General features: G+C 40.3%; 1 protein-coding gene across 5 annotated transcripts in view; it reads right to left on the bottom strand.

Annotated features, from left to right (window-relative positions):
* Positions 1-24,072, bottom strand: part of MYO5A (myosin VA) — a 196,112-nt gene that overhangs the window by 34,310 nt on the left and 137,730 nt on the right. For 3 of the 5 annotated variants that reach the window (XM_078079330.1, XM_078079332.1, XM_078079331.1), the window contains exons 25-31: positions 22,884-22,997; positions 15,577-15,720; positions 15,268-15,321; positions 11,026-11,253; positions 6,473-6,573; positions 2,661-2,741; positions 445-643 (exon numbers count right to left, since the gene is read on the bottom strand). In XM_078079330.1, the coding sequence (XP_077935456.1) occupies positions 445-643; positions 2,661-2,741; positions 6,473-6,573; positions 11,026-11,253; positions 15,268-15,321; positions 15,577-15,720; positions 22,884-22,997 (921 nt within the window). The remainder of the gene's footprint in view (positions 1-444; positions 644-2,660; positions 2,742-6,472; positions 6,574-11,025; positions 11,254-15,267; positions 15,322-15,576; positions 15,721-22,883; positions 22,998-24,072) is intronic. The other 2 variants (XM_078079333.1, XM_078079334.1) reach the window with 1 other exon arrangement.

The following is a 24,072-nucleotide window of genomic DNA, read 5'->3' as shown; positions in this document are numbered from 1 at the left end:
GATGGAGGCAGGACCAGCCTTGGTGGCTGCCCGGGGATCAAAGGTCAACAAAGCCTGTCTCGAGTCTCCATTGTGACAACCACAGAACAAACCTCCTTGAAATGGCAGAGAATCTGCAGCTAAAAGTGGAGGCAGCAGGTCACCTGAGTTCTCAAGGATATCAAAAGCCCAGCACACAGTCGGGGGAGATCTCCCGGGCCCTCCCAGACGTGCCAGAAGCCTTCTGTCAGAAACACAACCTGGGCACGTGCCTTTTTCGTTTCTACCCACATAGTCACATCTTCCTCACTCTGTCTCTGCTAGAGAAGAAGGTTGGTATCAAGTGTCAGGCAGGGAGTTTTTCCCAGCCCAAACAGATGTGTTTGATCAAAAAGAAACCAGGACGGTCCTGCAGGGCCAGGCACTGCCCGCGGAGGGATGTGTGGACCCGGCAGCTCCCCTTACCAAGTTTTCGTTGGTCAGCCTGGTGATCTCATGCTGCAGGCTGGCCTCGATGCGGGCTTCCGGGGGCAGCTGCAGGTTCTGGGCCAGCAGCTGCTGCTGCCGGTTGTTCTCCTCCTTCAGGCTCTGGATCTCCCCGCGAAGGGCTTCTGCCTCGTTCTCGTGGCTCCTCTTCTGTGACTGCAGCTGGGATTCCAGGAGCCTGAGGAGAAGCCACAGGGGTGGGAAAGGGAGATGTCACCCGAGTCTCTGCTTGCTGGGCGTGAGGCTTTAGGCTCACTCGCAAGGGCAGGAAAAGTGGGGAATTTTTAGTGTTTGTGTAATTTCGGACTTCATTAAAGTCAAGAAGCTCAAGCAAGGGCCAGCAATGGAAAGAAGTGAAGCGCTCTCACAATTGTATCTTTCTGAATTATGGACCATGCTACAAATATACCATTCTCGAAGGCCCTAAGAGATAGGAAAGTTTAGGCTCTTTTGAAAAGTGTATAAGAAATGATGACTAGTGGGCGCCTGGGTGGCTCAGTTGGTTAAGCGACTGCCTTCGGCTCAGGTCATGATCCTGGAGTCCCGGGATCGGATCCGGCATCGGGCTCCCTGCTCAGCGGGGAGTCTGCTTCTCCCTCTGACCCTCCTCCCTCTCATGCTCTCTATCATTCTCTCTCTCTCTCAATAAATAAATAAAAATCTTTAAGAAAAAAAGAAATGATGACTAGAATAATCAATTAAAAGACATACCTTTAATCTGGCTTACAACGTTTACAACCTAGCATTTACGTTGGCAAAGACAGTACCTGTGTCACAGAAGAACTCTGCACTGTAGAGGGCAAGATTACAAACTCCCAATCTAATTAAATATGCCTTTAAGAATTTCAGTGTTACTAATTTCAGGCAGAGGGTATGACCAGGGTCCCATTTCTACTTTCTACTCTTATCTCTGGAGGACAGAAAGGCTCGAGTGGGACTCTGAAATATATACAGATTTACCCAAATCCAGACAGATCATTCTGAAATTTCACACACATGTATTTTAAATTTGTCATTTTCTCTCTCCCCCATAAACTTCCATATCAATAACAGAATCCTAACACAATGCAGTTTTAGAACATAGATGTTAATAGGACGAACGAAGTGGTACGGCTTCTCTCAGCAAGCACACAAGTCAGCCGTGCCTATAAGCAAACCAGGGCACCAGCCGTGAGAATACCAGGGAGAAACGGCATCCTCTCTTCACCATGGATCCCCACTTCTATATTTACCCCCTTCCAAACATAAAGTTATGGTGAGGAATTAACTAACATGAAGAAAGGAAAGACGTTCTTTCATCCTAATTCCCTTTGGTATCAACTGCTGGGCAAAAGTTACTGACGTCATTGCAAGCAAACAGTTAACAGCAGACTAAAAATATTTTAGCGATTATAAAATTTCAGGAGTGTGAACCAATAACGCCACAAAGTTAATGACAATGGCTTGTGATTAGAACAAACAAAGCAGGATAAGCAGGAGCCCCTTAAACAGTTAAGTATTTTTAAAATTTAATCACTAACGTATTTTTATGCGATTTTAAAGATACAAATATCCTGAGAGCAGATGAGCGTCTGTGTTAGAAAGCTGTTGCTGTTCTAATTTTATTTGCTTTCCCCTAAACACATTTAACGTGTTGAGTTCGGGTAATTATTTTGAACTGCAGCAAAGCAGTGCAGGAGACCCTCTTGATTTGTGGTTTCACACATTGGATTTCACAATAATCACACAGAATGCCAAATCAGGCACTCAACACTGCTGTTAGGCCGCATGGTACTGTATATAAGAATGCAGTCTCACTGCCACAGGTGTTCATACCCTTTAGACTGGTCATTATTCCAAACAAGAAACCACTAAGTAATAGGTATTAAACTCTCCCACTGTAGTTTGAGCTCTAGTTGAAAGTTTTTTTTCCAACTCCTAGTGAGATATTCAGAAATTTTAGTGAGTGAAGGGAAGATCCTTCACTCATAGGCAGCAACTCTTATATTCACTATCAATCCGTTTCAGCTTTAATTGCATCCCTTGGTGGAGAAAGTTTTTAAAGAAGGTGTTTGGCTGAATGTTCTAAGTTTTACTGAAACTCACCCAGGAAGACAATTAATGCGTAAGAAACATAGAAGTTAAAGTCAGAAGGCCACTGTTAGTAAGAAAAACAACAAATTAATAACATTCCATTTTGAGGAGACAAATATAACCTGTTGGCTTGTTTTAACCCTTCATAAACCAGCCACAGCTCTCCATCCTCATTCAACTCATGGCAATCCATAGCAGGTGATCTTCCACGCAAAAGGAACAACATTGCAAAACACAAAGGGACACAGGATGGTCATGAGATGATGATGGTCAAGAGCAGCACACGGTATTTCCAATATTTCATTAAGTCAATAAGATTGTTTTTATTAATTACAGATGGCTTTAAGACATTATCACAAAAATTACTTTTGGTTAATTTTTTTAAAAAATGGGTAACATGTAACATCACATGTCAATGGGTAGAAAGTAAAACAATAATTAAGGAGCTAGAGCTACTTTTTCTGCAGAATAAGAAATGACTGAAAAGGTGAGAAAGAGGTTCTGTTTTTTAACATTTCATTCAGCTAGCAGAGTGATCTTATGCGTCACATGTTATATGAGAGACCGAGATCAACCATGACAGTCACATATAGGATGAAAACTTCAGCTATTGTCTTCATGTGGCAACCTTCACAATCCATGTCAAAATTAAGTTTTAAGTCTTATGAGTAGAAACTTGTTTTTGCTTAATAAAATCCACTTTCCTATTTTTAAAATTGTCTTAAGAAATTCTTATAGGAGTAACATAATTAAGAATATATCCAAAGTTCTCAGCTTTTATGATACAACTGTTAAAAAAGATTTTTTGCGTCGAAAATTAATGTTAAGATCTGGGGAAACTGCTTTTATATAATTTTTTAAGATTATTTATTTATTTGTTTGAGAGGGAGAGAGATAGCATGCTAGAGAGGAGAGCACAAGTAAGGGAGAGAGAGAAGCAGGCTCCCCACTGAGCAGGGAGCCCGAAAAGGGCTCGATCCCAGGACCCTGGAATCATGACCTGAGCCGAAGGCAGACGCTTAACCAACTGAGCCACACAGGCGCCCCTGCTTTAGTATTAAAGATGTGACACATTTTATTAAAAGTATGTATAGGAGCACCTGGGTGGCTCAGTCGGTTGAGTGCCTGACTCTTGATTTCAGCTCAGGTCATGATCTCAGCATCATGAGATCGAGCCCCGTGTCAGGCTCCATGCTCCGTGCTGGGCATGGAGCCTGCTTAAGATTCTCTCTCTCTCTCTGCCCCTTCCCCCTACCTGACTCGCTCTCACTCTCCCATGTGTGCTCTCTCTTAAAAAAAAAAAAAAGTATGTATAAATAATAAATAATGACAAAGTTGATTACAGGTTTTTTTACCTGGGGTATAAAAATATTTTTGAGTATCTGCCATCAGACACTGTTCTACAACCTTCCACATGTATTATTTCATTTAGTTCTCCTAGTAACCTACTGTGTATCATTTGCCACACTGCAGAGGAAGACACAGAGGTTTAGAAATAAGATACTTTAGAGGTTAGGGGCGCCTGGGTGGCTCAGTTGGTTAAGCGACTGCCTTCGGCTCAGGTCATGATCCTGGAGTCCCGGGATCGAGTCCCGCATCGGGCTCCCTGCTCGGCAGGGAGTCTGCTTCTCCCTCTGACCCTCCCCCCTCTCATGTGCTCTCTCTCTCTCTCTCATTCTCTCTGTCTCAAATAAATAAATAAAATCTTAAAAAAAAAAAAAAAAAAAAAAGATACTTTAGAGGTTACACACTGGCAAGTAGGAGAGCTCAGGGCTATCTGACTCCAGAGCCCAGGTTTTTACTCTTCCTATTAGACTTTTGTTAATATGATGTGTACAGAAAGCACATTCCAGAGAATGTTCTATTTACCATCTCCCCCTGGAAAGTTGATCTATTTTTATGGTCTCAATTGTATTATTATACACTGATGACTTCAAAATTTATATCTCAGCCCACATTCCTCTCCTATTCCAGATCTAGATGTTCAATGGCCTAATGGATTTCTCTCCTTGGATGTCTTCCTAGCTCCTCAAATTCATTATTTATAAATCTACCGGTCATCTCCACTCTGTGCTTCCCCACACCGCAGACCCAGGATCATGAAACGGCATTACCACATCCAACCAAGTAGTCAGACACATGAGAGCCACCCTCTATGATTCTCTATCCCTCACCCACACATCCAAGCCACCAGGCTTACTGATCTCATCTTATGGATCTTATCTATCTTTCAAAGTGTCCCATTTCTCTCAATCTCAACTGCCACCAACCAAGTCAAGTCACTGTAATCAGTCATTCAATTACAGTAATAGCTTCCTAACTGCTCTTTATGCCTTCAACCTTGTTCTACTATAATCTATTCTCTAACATAAAAGCCAGGGCTAGCTTTCTAAAATTCCAATATCATATCATTCTCCTACTTAAAACATTTCAACAACTTTGACTGTCACTGGAGTGAAGTCCAAATTGCCTTGGTTGTCTCCCCAACAGTCTACAAACTCTGTGAAAGTAAGAACTGCATTTACCTTCCTTACTGCTACATTCCCAGTGTGTGACATAGGGCTGAGCATGAAAACAGGCACGCGATAGATATCTGGTGATTCATTCAGAGTGGTTGGAAGGACAGGGTAATATAGCTCTTTCTATACTAACACCCTCTTAGATAGAAGATACGCTTATAATTTATATCATAAATTAAAATTTAAGTTTAGGGCGCCTGGGTGGCTCAGTTGGTTAAGCGACTGCCTTGGGCTCAGGTCATGATCCCGGAGTCCCGGGATTGAGTCCCACATCGGGCTCCCTGCTCAGCAGGGAGTCTGCTTCTCCCTCTGACCCTACCCCCTCTTGGGCTCTCTCTATCTCACTCTCTCTCTCTCTCAAATAAATAAAATCTTAAAAAAATAAAATAAAATAAAATAAAATAAAATCTAAGGTTAATCAAATACTTTTTAAGCATTCTCCATTCTCACCCATAAAACAAGATAATAAGTACCTTACATGCTGCATGGCAATATTCTTTAGTTTGTAAAGTATTTCTGTACACCAATCCTGATACTACACATCAGGAGACTTAGACTGCACACGAACGACACAAATTCCCAGAACTGTCTTTCTCTGTGACCATGATTGGCCAAGTTTTCTTAAGCATGTAGCCTGTAAGTTCAGAGCCCAAAGGCACGGAGGCTCAGTTGGGAAGTGGGGCATTAGGAAGGCTGAAGGCATTCCAGAGATGAGCCTTCACTTGGTGATAATCTCAGCTACAGGGAAAGTCTTCGATAAAGTTCCATCACTTAGTGGCTGTGCCAATCCTGCACCCTCAGTCAGCCTACCTGAAGCTCTTCGGCGTACAGTGACTGAGCTAAGGGCCGTCTGTAACTTCACTTGTGTTTACAACAAATAGGATAAAACTAGAGTTAGGATTTTCTCAGCACACCTTAGGGATTGTGACAAATACTTGATCTAACAGGGTCCCATCCTAGAAGTCATGGTGCCCTTGTAGAATGATATGGCCAACAGTGAGGTGATTCCAGATACTTCATTACTTCTTTCCACACTAAATTTCATTACTGAAAGCTAAAATTGTCCCTACAAATAGGGATTCATAAATAATCAACTATCCTGAACAAAAAATGAAAGTGACTACCCTAGACAGTCCAACAGTGAGCAACTGTTTTCTTCTCAAGGCTGAGACCCTAAAATATAATCCCTTGATATAAAGAACATTACCCTTGACACCTCTCATCAATACCTTGTATTAAAAATGAGATTTTAACTGGGAATATATTAGAAACCTTGAATTCCCTCTGAAGGTCAGCTGATACCTGATAAAGCAATACATAAACACTTTGACTTACTGTACAAGAGGCTGGCTTGAAGACTAAAGATACACAGGATTATGATTAAACTAAAATGAATAAAAAGAGAATGGACTTACCTGTTCGTTTCTTTCAAACCAATGTATGCTTGGGCTATTTCACCTTTATCTTTCATTTTTTGTACATCTTCCAAAAGTATTGTGGAATCTGTCATTGTGTTCTGAAGAGGAAAATGACACATTTCCACATTAACAGTCAATTCAAAAACTCTGGACCACAGACAACATTTTTCTTTCCTCCAAAACAGGGGGTTTACGTGTTCTACCACACTTCTGTCCCATCAGAGCACCAGCCCAGCCCCGTGCAACTACAGGGGAGGGGCAGGCATAGGGAGTTAAGAGAAAGAGACATCTTCAGTCCCTCTCTTGAAAATCCTTACTGCTCCACTACAAGGGTGGTGAGAGTCTAGAGTACCACTGTCCTGTAAATAAAATCACTGATGGGCAGTGTGTGTTTTACATAATGTGAAATGGAACATATATATACATATATATATATTCCATTAAGTAGCTTCTTGGTGTCCTTGCCTGATAATTGCTCTAATGCTATGTTATAATATATATACTTCAAAGGCTGTATATATATTTTTATATATATGTATATATACTTTATATATAAAACTATAGATATATTTCCAAGTATGCATAAAGCATTAGAACAATAACCGGGTAAAAACACCAAGCAACTACTGAATGAACAGAGAACAAAAGCTATTCTTTCTACTACTTCCCATCTAGTTATAATAAAACAAATGCCCCAGTAAAACACTGTAAAGTTTGACATAAAGCTCATTTTTTCCATTAAAAACTCAGTACAAAAAACGTAGATGATATGCTTTAGCAAAATTAGAAGTTTTTTCTCACACATTTAGATATATATAAACGGGAAGGATTTAGCTCCTTGTAAATATCTACCATCTGCTGTTATTCAGTTCTTTCTCCCCCTGTTACATTATAGCATGGTACATAAGCTTCTGGCAGGTCAGCATTACTAATGATTTTGTATAAAAAGCACTTCTCTGCTAACATTTTTACTTCCTTTTTTATTTTTCCTTTTTGGTCTAATCTGTCTGACAACCAATGTAATTTCCAAATCTTGCTTCTAGTCAGCTACTCTCTGTCTCTCCTAAACCAGGGCAAGAACAGACTAAGAACTACTGCTCCATAGCCTCTAGAGAATAATACATTTTAGAACCCAAGGGCCCATTCTATTTGTCTCAATAGTATATGTCTGATCTGTTAGTCAATGTTTGCTCCAAAGGCAGGTCTCACAATGAAGTGGACTTAATAAAATACACTTTAAAAAACATGATCTTAGAGAGCAGTTCTGAGATAAGTTCAAGACCAGTTCTTGATAAGAAACATACTTAAAAAAAAAAATCCCACTTTTCTCCTTGTGAGCTTATAAATGCATCCTCAGAGAAGACCAAATATAAGCTGATAAGAGCTATTAACAAGAGCTTATATTTTACTGAATTTAAAAAATTTTTCCCATAAACACCACATGGAGCATTTCTTTAGCTATGATTTCTATATATTTTAGTATATCTTTCATAGAAAATTTTTTTCTCTTTCCCTGAAAGACAGAAAATTTTTCTATTCTACAAAGGGCCATACTTAGATTTTTTTTTTTTTCATACTCAGATTTTTAACTTTTAAGTAGTAACTCTCAAAGACCCAACCCCTATATTACATAATGCTGTATGTATTCTCTGATATCTGAAGACCTACATGATGTACTTTTGAACTTGTAGTAAATTAGGTAACTTGATCCTATTAACTAATCTAAAGGAAAGATGAGCTTCTTGATATGCTGCTTTCCTGACAATAAGCAGCCAGTCCTTCCCTCATCTGGCCTACCTTAGCTAAGAAGTGGTGGTTGGGCACGGGATCAGACTTGGACCACCAGCGTTAGGAAATTCCTAACTCACTGCTCAAAGTTTGTCTCCCCCAAGCCAGTGACCAGAAGTGTAGAAAGGGTTGCACCATGTAGGAAAATCCTACCCTTCCCAGGAAGGGTGTGCTCTACTCCTGAGGCTCCTTCTCGCCGTTGGCCAACAAATCCACAGCTGCTAGACAAGAGTGTGGGACAGCCTGTGCTTCTGGGTGTGCTCCAAGTTAAGGGACTCCCATCCCGGGCCCCCATGCTTGTGGATGGCCTACCATAACTACTATAGTGGGTGAGAGAACTGACTCTGAATTAGAAGTCATGGAGACCTCCCTGTGATCCAGACTGGAGCCTGCTACATCCATTATTTTTCCACTGACAAAGAGAGGGCTCAAAAGGAAATTAATTTGTAAATATCAAAATAGACTTGGTGGCTAGAAGCATCGACTATATATATTGGGGAAATACTTATAAACTAAAATTTAGGATTAAACAGAAGTATTTACTAAAATTTTTTAAAAAATTTATAATTACCTTGTCATCCTGAAAATCACAAGTCAGGAAGCACAAAAAATAAATGGAGAAAACAATAAACCCTAGTTCCACAAATAAATCCCATCAATGAGCCCCATCATAACAGAGAAAAGCTAACTGTAAAAACCCCAAAATTAGTATTCATAGAACCAGCATAAGGTGAACATTAATATATATATTTATGTGATAATTCTTAAATTTCAGGAATAAGTGCTTGAAATTCTTTTCGAGTTGTTTTGGTTTTTCTAATTTGTGAGTATGTGAGAAAATGACCCTCCTGTTAATGTATATGGGTGAAATTCTTATCCTAGGTCTGTGAGAGTTACAGTAAAGCTCTGATAGGATGTCATTTGTCCAAGTGACGCCTTCCAGAATACTCACAGAGGCAGAGCAGATGAACTAGATTGGCTGGGCTGGATTATCACCTACCTCCCTGGGTGTCACTCACTATTGCCCTGCAAAGAAGTTGTGAAATGATGAGTCTCCCGGACCGGAAACTGAGTGGGACAGACAGCCATGTGTTTGAAAGGTCTCAATCAGTGTCATGGGCATTTTTCTTAGCAAAGAGCAAGCTGCTGCCATGTGTAGGCTGAGAGTTGGAGAGCAGGGGCGTTGGTGAGACAGGACCAGCCCATTTTAGTGGCTAGAGAGCAGCTGTGAGCTGGGTGCTACCATGCTGAGAGCATGTGATACCAGAACTATGTGCTCTTTTAGCTGGATTGTTTTTATGCCCCTTGGTTCATTTTTCTTTTCTTTTCCCTTAACTTTAACTCAAGTTTCCTGTGAGAATACCACTTTGTCACAAGGGAAACAGAGAAAAGAATCATAATTTTGGACTCTGCTCCAGCCAGTATGCACAGAGAGTCTTCTATCTCAAGGCCTAACCACAGCAGTAGTCATGGGAACCAAACAGAGACAGCCTTGGGGAAGGAGAGACATATAGGGCCAGGCCAAAGGAGAGATTCCCGTTCCAGAATCTTCTCATTTCAGACTGAATGGGTTTGTGATTTGTTTTAAAATAAGAAAGCCCATTTCTTTATATAACTCTACTTATTCCTGGGATTTTTTTCCCCTCCCAAGATTAGTCGCCAATATCTTATTTTCACAGAATTTGGTATTTTCTGGATCAGTGTTGATCTCAGATATGAGTTGCCGTTCTCAAATCCAAATGTTACGTGCCAGTTTCAGTACTTTAACCACATGCAGAACTACTATATCTAAGAGAAGTACTCTCAGATCTTCCAGTTCATTAGATATCATAGTCATTTTTTATATGGTATGTCATGCAGCTGGAATAATTGATTGTCTAATTCTTGATAACACTTTGTTTGCTGCATGAACATGGGCAGGGACACAGGCCAGGTTTTAAAATGATTACCCAGAGTCCCTCTGATGGCAAATGACAAAAAGGCCCATTTTTTACCAACACATGACAGCATCGGGTCCCAAATAACCTGAGGGCAGGAAGGACTTTGGAGGGCCATCTCTAACCTCTGGCATGGGTCCCTTCTATTGAATCACCACACACAGCCCCTCCCCAGTTGGGACAGCTCCCCCATTAGAGAGAACTCCCTGAAGTGAGCAGAAATCATCTCCATGGAACTTCTACTCGCTGATCTCATTTCTAACCCTTTTAAGTGTTCTCTTTACAGTTAAATGGGCTATTACCAACAAATAATTTTAAAGTCATATTTAATGCTTTCCCACAGCAAGAAAATTTATGGATTTTTGTACTCAACAGAATTTTACTTTTTTTTAAGTTTATTTATTTGATTTATTCATTTAAGTAATCTACACACCCAACGTGGGGCTTGAACTCACGAACCCAAGATCAAGAATCACATGCTCTTCTGACTGAGCCGGCCAGGAGCCCTGAATTTTACTTTTGATGAAAATTTATCATGACCAGATTACTACTTAAAGATTAATTTTAAAAGCTCTTTGCTCATGAGTGAGAAATGACACTCAGAAGATCATTTGGGATTTCATTTATTTTTTGCTCACTTTAATTGGCACTTGAGACAGTTTTAAAGCAACGTTGAGATTTTTTTAAAAAATGATAATATCCTTTGGACTAAATGCTAATTAGACTAAAAATGCTCATGTTTGCTTCATTATAAATTGCAGGGAAAGGATAGAAAGAAAGAGTCCAGTCCCCAGACACCCACTTTAGTCACTTGCTCGTGCTTACCTTAGGTTGGATGGCCTCCTTCTGGCTCACCAGCTGAGACCTCAAGATGAGGACTTCCTCCTTACGGACATCAAGCTCCTCACTCACAGAGGTCAGCTGCTCCATGAGGACACGATAGGCTGGTGCACCTGGAGCCGTCACCTCTGGGGCACTTTTCTCACTAAGGGCCTTGCGTAGCTCATTTAGCTCATTTTTCAGTTTTTTGTTTTCTGATTCCAGCTCCTGACGCTGTATGAAGAGACAAAGAATAGTTCACTGCTGTTATCCTCAACTTTACACTGGAATACTCATGTTCCCCCAAGATGGTAGAGTTCTTCTGGAAAAGATCGTCAGAGCTACCCTAGTGAACAGCTTTCCAGGCTGTACTGGGAACTCTGTTCCACAAACTAAGAAAGCTGACATCAAGTGGAGTTGAGCAAGGTGAACGGTAGTTTGCTTCATCAACCCAAATTCCAGAGTCACATTTATTCCGGGCCTGCCTAGGGTGAGTTCATAGGCCTGGAGAGATTGCTGAGTCCCAAGGGATGAGTTTAGCCTAGTCCTCAGAAGCCCAGGTTTTGTTTGCAGGTAAATACAGGGGCAAGTATGAGGGTTCAGCTGGTCAGGTGATTTCCAGTGAATGGTTCAGATGAGCAGAACCCTGAAATCTTGAGTAGCATCCTCTTATTTCCTTTGTAAAACAGAATGGAAAGAACATTGAAATCTTAGGCTTTTAACTTTGAATTAAAAAATTACCATATCATTTAAACTAATAAAATTCCATTTAGTGTTTTGATGATGACAAACAGTGTATTTTCCAAATTACTTTGACATGTGTATGACAGGCTTATGAAGTTGCTGGCAGGAGTCTTGGGAGGTGGGAGGAAAGGATGGGCTCCTTGTGCCATCCAGATGGCCATACTCATCTTCTACCCCTTCCACATTTCCACATACTACCAGCCATCCTCCTGTCACTAGTTAACACTGCCCTCTGCATACTCTGCTCAAACAGGGGCAATGGGAGCGTTCTGACGCGAAAATACAGATGTCTCGGGAAACTGGCTGAGAAACAGTAAAGCACCATGCTGCCTTGTTTTTAGCACATTACACAGGCCTTATAAGAGTGGAAGTGAGATATTTCTATGTATAAAAGATAAAATATTTTATTGTTTCTTCCAGAGCAGCCACCTTGGGTTTAGAACACCATAGGACCTCTTAACAGTTTATAGCAGAACTATTTAGAGTCTTTTTTTTTTCTAGTATAAGAATATATAACCCTTTCTTCCATGAATTAATCTATTCTTATGTGAAAATGAATGATCCTTCCTATCCCCAGTCTCCCACCAACTAGTGATCGGATTCGTATTGCTCCTTTCTGCAACAGAAAACATGAATGTCTTCACTTGGACACTAAGCGCTGATGCAGTGTTTCCCAAACTTTAAAGTGCATCAGAATCACCTGGAGGGCAGATTGCGTGGCCCAACCCCCAGAGTTTCTGATTCAAAAGGCCTGGTATGAGGCCTACAAATGTGCATTTCCAATAAGTTACCAGGTGATGTTGATGCTGCTGGCCCAGGGACCACATTTTGAGAAATGCTGAGCTAGTACTCGGCAACTTTGTGATTTGGGCTTCTTTTTTTCCCCTTTTTATCTGGGCTTCATTTTTAACATACTACAAAGAATGTCTTTATTTGTCCATTTTTGTGTGAGGCAGGCAGATGGAAAAGAGCTGGAGATGACAGTCCTACTCCCATTCTGTTGGCCTGTGCCATCCCATCCCATCTGATGCTGGTCTTGTATGACCCATGGCATGAGTTGGTCCTCTAGACAAAGGGTACTAAAGGAAACAGAGAGGATAATAGAGATGACTCTTCGCTGCCACTCTTTTCTTTCAGTGCAAACATAAATACTACGCAAGTAGTACTTTCATTGAAGGAGCAATAGATTTATTCATGTTATAATTCAGAAAGGGTAAAAGGGCTCTTCAGAGTATTTTCAAATAGTGCCTTTTTTTTTTTTTTTTGGTAAAAATAAATTTTCAAACAAATGATCATAGGAACCTAGGGTGTTTAGAAAGTTTCCTTCTGTGTGGAGACCTAGATTCAAGATCAGACTCTACCACCTGATAGTAAATCTCTTAACTGTTCTAAGCCTCAGTTTAATAATCTTTAAAAAGGAAATAACTTATCTCAGAAGTTGTGACAATGACTAAATAAGATAAGGTGTAGGAAAAACTTTCCAAACTGTAAAGTAAATATGAGGTATTATTAGTCAAGTGTTTATCAAATGTCAGTGGAAGAGTTCTAACTATCTTCAAGGGAAGGGGTTGATAAAGGAACTGTGGGTTGGGTAGGGTGAAGGACAGGCATTCTCTATACCAATGCCACACAGCCTCAAAAGGAAGCAGTAGGGGCGCCTGGGTGGCTCAGTTGGTTAAGTGACTGCCTTCGGCTCAGGTCATGATGCTAGGGTCGTGGGATCGAGACCCACATCAGGCTCCCTGCTCTGCGGGGGAGCCTGCTTCTCCTTCTCCCTTTGCCGCTCCCCCTGCTTGTACACTCTCTCTCCATCAAATAAATAAAATCCTTATAAATAAATAAATAAATAAGAGGAAGCAGTAATCAGCAGTTCTGGACCATGGGAAGTGGCAAATCCACAGAGGACAGGGTCCTATTAATGTAAATTATGTTCCACATCACGCTATTAGGAAATAATATATCAGAACTAGACTTTAAGTATTAGTACTGAAAAAAAAAAATAATACAGAAATCCTCATGACAGTTTAGGGAGACCCTAGGAATTCTCAAATACACATAAAGGCTTTAAAATAATGAGTTTCCTTATGCTATGTTGTGGCTTTTCTAATTCTTAGCTTTGGTTATAATCATAAACCTCACTATAGTTTTCTAGCTATTCTATACTACAGTTTGCAAAAGGAGAAAACAGTAAAAAATAAACACAAGCAGAAAATGTCTGAGAAAGATAAATTTAAGACTAATAATTTAATTAATAACCTAGAAAACTTTTAAAGCTGGGGGTGCCTTGATAGCTGATAGCCTGACAGCTCAAACTTCACACGGCTCAAATGGCTCTGATTCTGGAAAGCAAAGAAAGAAGCCTAGTGAAGAACAACCTACCCTGATTTTATTTTTATTTATATTTTTATTTTTTAAAGTAAACTCTCTGCCCGCCATGGGGCTTGAACTTATGATCCTAAGATCAAGAATCACATGCTTTACCAACTGAGCCAGCCAGGCGCCCACAACCTACTCTGTATGAAGGAATGGACTCTTGTTTGTTTTATACCTCAGCTCTTGGGTTACCCAAGATGCTTTGTATTTCGGGAACTCCTGTTCCTTCCTAATCAGAGCCCTTCCCATGTTCAACTGCTCTGGGACCACAGTACCTGCTAGATAGACATTGCCTTCAACCATTAAGGAGACAATTCTCCACCTTCATCTTCCTCCTCCCAACAGTTTCTAAAAAATAAGTTAGAATACATTTCTATTCTAATACCTAGCAAACTAATACCTAGCTATCCTTCTCTATAAATACATAGTTTCAGTGGGGTTTGGTAGTTAGAGCACAGACTTTGGAGCCAAAGATACGTATATTCAAATCCTGTTCCTGTCAGTTTCTAATGGGGTGATCTTAGGAAGTTACTTATATCTCTTAACCTCAATTTCCTTATCTGTAAAATGGGAACTAAAATACTTACTTGCAGGATTATAGTAATAATTATAGCTAATATGTAAAGTACAGGCATTTAAAAATGATGAGGATAATGACAGCAGCCAACATTTGCTGGGTACTTACTACGTGCTGGGCACTATTCTAAGCAGTTTACATGGATCACTTTATATAATCCTCATAACGGTCCGATAAGATAAATAGTATCATCTTCCCCATTTTATAGATGAGAAAACTGAGGCACAGAAAAGATACATAACTTGCACACAGCCATATGGTGGCAGATCTAGCATTTGAACCCAGGCAGTCTGGCGCTAGAATCAATGTCCTTTACTACCTTCTATCACCTCAAACGGCAGCTATTACTCCTGTTTCTGCTTAGACTGAACTCTAGCTTATATGAAATAGAATCTACAAAAAGAAACAACATGAGGCTAGAAGTAATGCCTGAATAAGGGTGAAGCTAGAACCTCAGGTGCCCTTAAGGATGTTCTCTGAGAAAAAGAGAAACTCTGAGCAGGTTCCTTGCCAAAACAAGATATTCAAAGCCTTGGGCAGAAGCTTCCCATTACCTTGAGTGACTCATATTCCAGTTCTGCACCTCTAATTTGTGGTCTTTCTTCTTCCTAGGGAAAATATAAAGTTAAAAACTTTATAAATAAGTAGTTTTACTTTAATTGTCACATTTTTACTCAGAATATTTCCTTGCTCTGCAGAAAATAGTGGGGAGAGTTTAGCCCTCACTACGTGAACCAAATGCTGCTCGGATAAAGTACTTCTGGGCTGAGTTTCCATTAAAGAAGAGACTGCAGAACTGCACCTAAGTCCCAGGCTCAGCGCTCAGTTTGCGCATGGCCCTGGGGTGCGGTAGCACTGCATACCTTTGCCTTGCTGCGGAGCATCTGCTCCTCCTTGCGGTCCAGCTCATCCTGCATCACCTGCTTCTCCTGCTCCAGCTCTGTGACCCGCTTCTGGAGTTTGAGGAACAATGACATGTCCAGAGGCACCTTCTTCTCACTTGGCTCCTAAACCCCAGAAATCATAAGATGGTCAAGATGATCCAGAAGATGTAAAGCCAATGCAGAAATAATGAGCAGTTCAATAGAGAAGCAGGCAAGCTTACAGAAGAAATATAAATGGCCAAAGAATGGCATGCCCACCCCAGCTAATGAGTAGAGACGTGCAAATTAAACAACAGTGAGGCACTACTTCTTCCCTGTTAGATTGGCAAAGACTGGAAAGATCAATAATGCCATGTATTAGTAACAGCGTCTTATATAATACTGGTAGAAGTATAAGTAGGCCTTTTAAAAGGGCAAGTTAGCTGTATTTATTAAAATTTAAATGTGTATACCCTTTAACCTAACAATATACATTTAAGAATCATCCTACAAAAATTCTTACACAAGTACACAAGAATATATGGAAAAAGATGTTCACTGCAGCATTTTTTGTAACTGTAAAAAACTGGAAAAAAACCCAAATGTTAGTCAATAGAAGAGTTGCTTAAATTATAGTATAATCAAACTAAAATATTTCATAGCTGTTAAAAAAATGAAATAGATATACATGAGTGGATAAATATGTCCTAGATAAAAGTATTTTTTTTTTAAAGATTTTATTTATTTATTTATTTGAGAGAGAGAGAGACAGCGAGAGAGGGAACACAAGCAGGGGGAGTGGGAGAGGGAGAAGCAGGCTTCACGCCGAGCAGGGAGCCGATGCGGGGCTCGATCCCAGGACCCTGAGATCATGACCTGAAGGCAGACGCTTAACGACTGAGCCACCCAGGCGCCCCTAGATAAAAGTATTAAGTGAAATAAACAAGTTGCAAGGCAGTATTTATATTACGATCTTATTTTTGTTAAAAAATCAAATGCACATGACTTTTATTTTTAATTTTTTTAAAAATGATTTTTATTTATTTATTTATCTATTTTGTTTTTTTAAATATTTATTTATTTATTTTACAGAAAGAACACAAGCAGGAGGGGCAGAGGGAGAGAGAATCTCAAGCTTGATGCGAGGCTCAATCTCACGACCCTGAAATCATGACCTGAGCTAAAACCAAGAGTCCGAGTGTTGCAGGATTTTTTCTCCATCAGTGCCTGCAGTTCTTGGTCACGGCACTTCGAAAAATGAAGAGGTAGACCAGAGTGGTGGGCAGCAAAGCAAGGTTTATTGAGCATAGCAAAGTGATGGTACATAGCTCCCAAGGAGGAAGGGGACCCAAAAGGGTTGCCCTAAAAGATTTTATTTATTTATTTGACAGAGAGAGAGCACAAGCAGGGGGAGCAGCAAGCAGAGGGAGAGGGAGAAGCAGGCTCCCCACTGAGCAGGGAGCCTGACATGGGGCTCAGTCCCAGGACCCTGGGATCATGACCTGAGCCAAAGGCAGGTGCTTAACCTACTGAGCCACCCAGGCACTTGGTCAAAGTATAATTCTTAACTGATTAGTGTGTCTTGTATTTCAAATTGTCAATTTTTTAAAAGACTTTTTTTCAGATATCAAAACAAAATAAGCTTTTTTTTTTAAGAGAGAGGGAAGAGAAGGGGCAGAGGGAGAGAGGGAATCTCAAGCAGGCTCCATACCCAGCATGGAGCCTGATGTGGGGCTTGGTCTCACAACCCTCATATCATGACCTGAGCTGACATCAAGAGTTGGACACTTAAACCGAATGAGCCACCCAGATGCCCCCAAAATAAACTTTTATAGAAAGTTTAGGAACTAAGTACAAAGAAGAAAAATAAAGCCATAATCACATCTTCAGAGAAAACCTACAATTTTTGTCCAGTCTCTTTTCTATAGATTTAAGTAATTGGAATATTTTCATTATAATTTTGTATTGTCTTTTAAATTTAGCATTTTATTACAAATGTTTTCCAAATTCATGATATCATATTTGAAACCATAATTCTTAATAGTTATACTGACATGTGTACCATCATTTGCTTAGCTATTACCTTACTGATGGGCATTGAAGTTGTTTCTAATTTTTTGCTATTGAAATATACTAAAATAGGGGCACCTGGGTGGCTCAGTCGTTAAGCGTCTGCCTTCGGCTCAGGTCATGGTCCCAGGGTCCTGGGATCGAGCCCCACATCGGGCTCCCTGCTCTGTGGGAAGCCTGCTTCTCCCTCTCCCACTCCCCCTGCTTGTGTTCCCTCTCTCGCTGTGTCTCTGTCAAATAAATAAATAAAATCTTTAAAAATATATATATACGAAAATAAACATCCTAGTACATATATACCTAAATATTAATGTTCTTAAGTCTGCTAAATTAGTTTACACTTCCATCAAGCAACCACCACCATGCCTGCAACAATGACTGTTATCATTTTTTTTAAATGGCTCAATTGATAGACCAAAAGTGTATTTAACTGTAGTTTTAATTTACATATCTTTGCCTTTTGTTGAGGTCGAATTCCTTTTATATTTATTATCTATCTTTAGTCTTTTACGAATTCTTAGTAGTGTTGAATTCAATGTTACTCCAGTTCTAAAAAAAATCTAAGAAAAATCAATTTAAACTAAGAAGTGGGGCATTTATCTGTAGGCTATCAGGGTCATTTACCCACAAACTAGTTAGACCTGGACTTTTTCTTACTGTCCACTCTTGTAATGTTCACCAGTAAGAAAAAGTTTAGGTATATGATCTTTGCCATAAAGTCTGTCCTGACTGAGCAGAACGGACATGACGACCTGCCTGAACGTGAAATTACTATAGATTTTCATTCATACAAAAAATCATTTCTACACATCCCACAAATACTTGTATTTTAGCTTATTTACAATGTAAACATTCCATTCATGTGTTTTTAACGTTTGTCCATCTATTAATGATGTATGTGTCCCTGAAAATTTTCATTACTTAATCTTTTTTTACACTGTAATAGAAGACTTCACCTCCCAACTTCATTTATTGTACTTCAAATGTCATCATTTGGGAATCATCCCTCTTAATCTTGAATGGGCATTTTTGTTTAAAAGGAATCTTCTCATTAAAATGGGATGGGGTGGGGGGCCTGGATGGCTCAGTCAGTTGAACGCCCAAGTCTTGATTTCGGCTTAGATCATGATCTCAGGGTCATGAGATCGAGCCAGAGTGTCACGCTCCATGCTGGGTGTGGGGCCTGCTTATGATTCTCTCTCTCCCTCTCCCTATGCCCCCCACCCTGCCCAGGCTGGTGCCCGCTCATTCTCTCTCTAGAAAAAAAAAAATTTTTTTAATTTAAAAGTGGGATGGGCTAATTCTTTAGATACTAGCAAATACTGCATAAAGAATGAGTTGATTGCTAGATAAAAGCAAAATTCTATAGATAGGAATATTAAAATAGGAGATGGAAGAATACAAAAAAATAACATCTGACAACCACAAAACTGCCTGAGGCATAAGGACTGGTAATTATTTAAGAGTGCTCCACATGGTGTCCATTCTGATCCCTAATGACATATCTAGTCAAAGAGATATACCATTTGTCTTCTCCATGCCACACAAGCAAGAAGGGAGATTAGGGGACACCTGGGTGGCTCAGTTGGTTAAGCGGCTGCCTTCAGCTCAGGTCATGATCCCAGGGTTCTGGGACTGATTCCCGCATCTGGCTCCTTGCTCAGCGGGGAGCCTGCTTCTCCCTCTGCCTGCCCCTCCCCCTGCCTGTGCTCTCTCTCTGCCTCTCTCTTTCTGAAAAATAAATCAATCAATCATTAAAAAAAAAAAAAAAGGAAGGAAGATTGGGCCATCTGGCTCAGAGAAGTTTCTGGGGTTTTGCTTTGCTTTCCTTCCTTAGAAAGGACTTTAGCATCCAGGGCTTTTCTAAGAGAGTGAAGCTTTGAAACTGACCTAAAAAATCATGGTCTCTCATCTGAGGAAAATCCAGAAGGCAAGAGAATTTACTCACAAAATTACCAGCATACGTCTGCAATTATTCTGGAATTACTGCTAACAACAGCTGAGAAGGTTATGGTGACCCTTTCCCTGGGTTTGACAGGTGTGAGGAAGCTCCAGGGCAGAAGCAGAGCTGGGATAATGAGTCGATGGCTAGTAAGAAAGGTGCATGACAGAGCAGGGAGAAGCAAAGGTTCCGAAAGAATGCAGCCCCAGACCATGAAGATGCTGTGGGCGTGGGAGGGCTGCGCAGCAGGTGGAGCTTGGCAGGTGAGTTCTCCAGAGGGAAACAGCCATGCAGGTGCCAGCCTGACTTGTGACCCACAGATCAAAGGTTTGGCAAAGCTAGAAAGACATCAATTCTTTTTTACATCCAATTTTACTATCATTACATGACTGAGGTTGGAATTCTGTGTTCCAAAACAGTCTGAAAAACTCCTATTTTAAATTAAAAAAAAAAAAATCAATTCATAACCAAGAAGGGGCTCATTATTTTCCTGGCACCAGATTCTGAAAGAGCTACTTGGGAATACTACACATAGTAGTAAGTGCTCCTTTACTTTGTTAGGGGCAATTTGTAAACCTGGCCATTATAGAAGTAGTTGCAAGGAGAAACACAAACCTGGAAGTCAAAAGTAATCAGAAGTGCAAATTCACAGCCATAGTCTTAGTCTGATACTTCTGTCCCACCCAACTTCCCTTCTGATAATCAATTTTTCTATTACCAGTTTTACAGATTTCTTTCTGATCCTGACCACACCCAATCAAAATTGTAGGATAGTCACTGGAAACCTGTTTATTAGAACAAAAACATGGATTTATTGAACACTTACTATGTATCAAACACTGCTGCAAATGCTTTATAGGAATTATCTCAATCTTCAAAACATCACTCTAAAGTAAGATAATAATCATAGCATATCACTTCACAGATGAGGAAACTGAGGCAGAGAGAGACTGAGGCTCAGGTTATGGACTCAGTTCCAAGGAGGAGAGTTACTATAGTCTGTCCAATGGTCAAGACAACCCTTCTAACCAGAGCCAGCCACATTTCAGATGCATGCACTTAGTTACAAGGAACAAGATGACCAGTTCAGTGAAAAGCCTTTCCCATTATTGGGAGATTTCCACGTGCATGACCTACTGCTGATGGTCAGTGCATGTGAAGGGCAATACACAATACTCCAGATCTGTCTGTGACTTCTGGAGCACAGTTCATACTTCATTATTCAAAAGAGATGAGCAATATACAAAATCCTATTCTAAACTAACTCTTTTTTTTTTTTTTTTAAAGTAAGTTCCATGCCCAGCGTGGAGCCCAACTCGGGGCTTGAACTCACTACCCTGAGATCAAGATCTGAGCAGAGATCAAAAATCAGATGCTTGACCAACTAAGCCACCCAGGTGCCCCTAAACTCAAGTTGAGAAAAGATTCAGCAGAAATATGGGTGAGAATTAGAAACAAAAAGGTTAACTCTCCCTTCAAATCTGTAAGAATTTGGACAAAACTTGAAAAGAGTAGAGACAAATACTGTTACTAGTAAAAATTAGGTAAAGCACAGAAGAGTTTTTGAGGTTAAAAATGTAACGTCCTCAATCAAAACTATCAATAAGAAGCCTCTTTGTCCTGAGTTTAATACAAAATAATTTGCAGCAAACACACCCTTTCTGTCATGGCTTTCCCCTTCCTTGCAGGAGCTGCTCAATTTGAATCACACTGAAGCCAACAGTGTATAAACATACTTCCCTCGGACTGCTGCGAGTGAGTACTCCCATGAAGACCAACTGCATGCAATCCTAAAACTTTCATATCCACTAGAAGCTCAGAGGCTGTAATTTTGAAATCTTCAAAGTCTAACTTTGTGGTAGTCTCCAAAGATGGTTACCAGTGATTGCTCCCAACACAAACGTCTTTTCTCCCATCAAGAGATGAAGTCCACTCCCTTTCCCCTGAGTCTGGGCTGGCCTTGTAATTTGCTATGACACAGAATATGGCAGAACTGACAAGGTGCTGGTTCTGGGCATGGCCCCCCAAGCCCTGGCATCTTTTGCTCTTACACTCTCAGAACCCATTCACCATCCTGCTGAACAGAGAAGTCGCTCGGAGAGGCCCTAGGTCCTCTTCCTTGGGCTGGGATGCAGCGAAGTGCTCCAACCAACCCCATGTGCAGCAGCAGAACTGCCCAGTCAAAATTCAAAGAGTTGTGAACATGAGTAAATTGCTGTGGTTTGAAACCACTGAAATTTGGGATGCTTTGTTACACAGCAGCCAAAACCTAGAACAACCTCTATCCTGCTATACAGTGGCCATACTGCTCCATCAATGGTCTGCAGGCTAACGTTAGCTACAGAGAGAAACAGACTGGACAACTGCAGTATAAAATGCCCGGTGGGAGGAACTAGAGTACGGGGCTCCGAGCAGACCAGCCTCAGTTAGAATACTGGTTCAGCCACTTGCACGCTGTGACCTTGGATAAGTTAACTTAGGGTTCTTGTATGTATGATTCCAACTATATGACATTTTTCCTTAAAATGAACAGAATGAGATGGCAGAAACTTTTCATTCCTGAGTAAAACTAAGACAAGAAAGGAAAAATCATTCAATTTTCTTTGGCTGTTCTAACAGAAGCAGTCTATTTCTGACTTGGCCACTTTCTCAGAATACGATATAAAAATAGAAGAGTTATGACTGAATTACGCATTAGCGAAACTAGTACCATATTTGAAAAGAAGATCTGAGAATTGGTTTGGGAACAATCTAACTTAAAGTCACTGTACTCTTGCAGCTATGGTAATGTGCCATTTTGGTTTCATACCACATAATACAAACACTAAGGCAGATTTATAAGCTACTTTTCTTGCATTTTTGTGGACAAAAATCACATTGGTAAAAACTGTCATCAGGGGCAGCAGTTTTGCTAACTCTTGGGCATTGGTTATTTATACTATTCAAGGACAAAAGGCTTACCATTAAAAACAATTTACCTCAGTCTGAAATAAATTCATGACAAGCTATGTTTTTTTGTAATAGGGTATGTTAAGATGAAAAAGGGAATTACAAAAGGAAAATCTGGTCATCAAAATTACATTAAAAATTAAAATGTCTACTGAAAAATATCTATAAGAAGTATGCATGTACATATAAGAAAATACATGTAATCATTAATAAGCTAATGAAGCACCCATTGGTCATTTATGAAATATGAAGAGTTTGAAACAACTGCTACATTTATGGGCAAATGAGGCCTGTTAATAATAGCATGGTCACATCCTACTTGTAGTGATAGCTATCTAAAATGTACCTCTGTCCTCAAGGGTATATCTTCAGTTTCTGCAATTTCAGAGCTAAAGGTGTATTCAGACTCGTTGCTGCTGTGGGTGGAGTCTGTTCTCTTGTGTCCAGGCTTAGGCACATTCTGCAAGGCAGATAAACCAAATATAATTAACACAATATAATTAAACCAGTTATAGTTAAGACAGCATCCACCTTAACTTGGTTCTAACCCCCACTCACTAACTTGCTGTTTTCATGCCCAAATAGTCTGTTCCATGTTGTCCTTAATAAACCCTTATGAAAGGGTCACTTTCTGAGCTCCTCAAAGAAAAAGATGCACCAGTAGGGCATGACAAGAAAAGTCACAAAACCAAATGCTCAAACAAAAATCATCTGTGATTATTAGAAGAATCCCCTTTGGGTTTTTTCTTTTCTTTAAGATTTTATTTATTTATTTGAGAGAGACAGAGACAGAGGCAGAGAGCATGAGCAGGGGGAGGGGCAGAAGGAGAGGGACAAGCAGACTCCCCACCAAGCAGGGAGCCTGATGCGGGGCTCAATCCCAGGACCTTGAGATCAAGACCTGAGCCCAAGTCAGATACTTAACCAGCTGAGTCACCTGGGCGCACCCCCATCCGCCCCCGCCTTTGGGTTTTTGAAGTTGTGAGTGGCCAGTCACAATGGGTGAAGTGTAAGTATAATGCCTCAGCAACCAAATATTGACTTCAGTGTTGCAATGAAATAAAACTTAGTAAAAAGTTCATGAGATATGTTTAATGATAGCATAATCATTTTACTGTACTGTATTTGAGCATAAATGGAAAAAAGAGAGGGGTTCTACATCAGTGACTATAATTTCTGTCATTTTTGTGCATGAAGTTGAATCCCTGTAGTCAGCAGTGGGAAGGATGAGCCATCTGACGTCCTGGGGTTATTAATTCAGGAATCCAGGTGACATTTCTATGACATGTGGTATTATGAAACTAACGTTCAGAAAGCTTATGGAAAACAAAGAAGTTAAACAACTGCAGTCTGTTCCTCTCTGCAGGAGAGTGACTTGAAGAAAGAAGTAATAAAAAGGCTGGATTTTGTGCCCCTCCCTCCTAGGGTAGCCCCCTGCAGAAGAGGTGGAAAGGGTCAGTGGCCTGCATCTCACAGGGCTACTGGCTCTCAGAGTGTTAGAAAGACCTCTGGAAGCTTTTCTGGTCTGTTCAATT

The sequence above is a fragment of the Halichoerus grypus genome, chromosome 8, assembly GCF_964656455.1.
Source record: "Halichoerus grypus chromosome 8, mHalGry1.hap1.1, whole genome shotgun sequence".
In the NCBI taxonomy this organism is placed as follows: domain Eukaryota; kingdom Metazoa; phylum Chordata; class Mammalia; order Carnivora; family Phocidae; genus Halichoerus; species Halichoerus grypus.
Note: the sequence above shows the minus strand (reverse complement) of the source record. Positions and strands in the feature narration are given on the sequence as shown.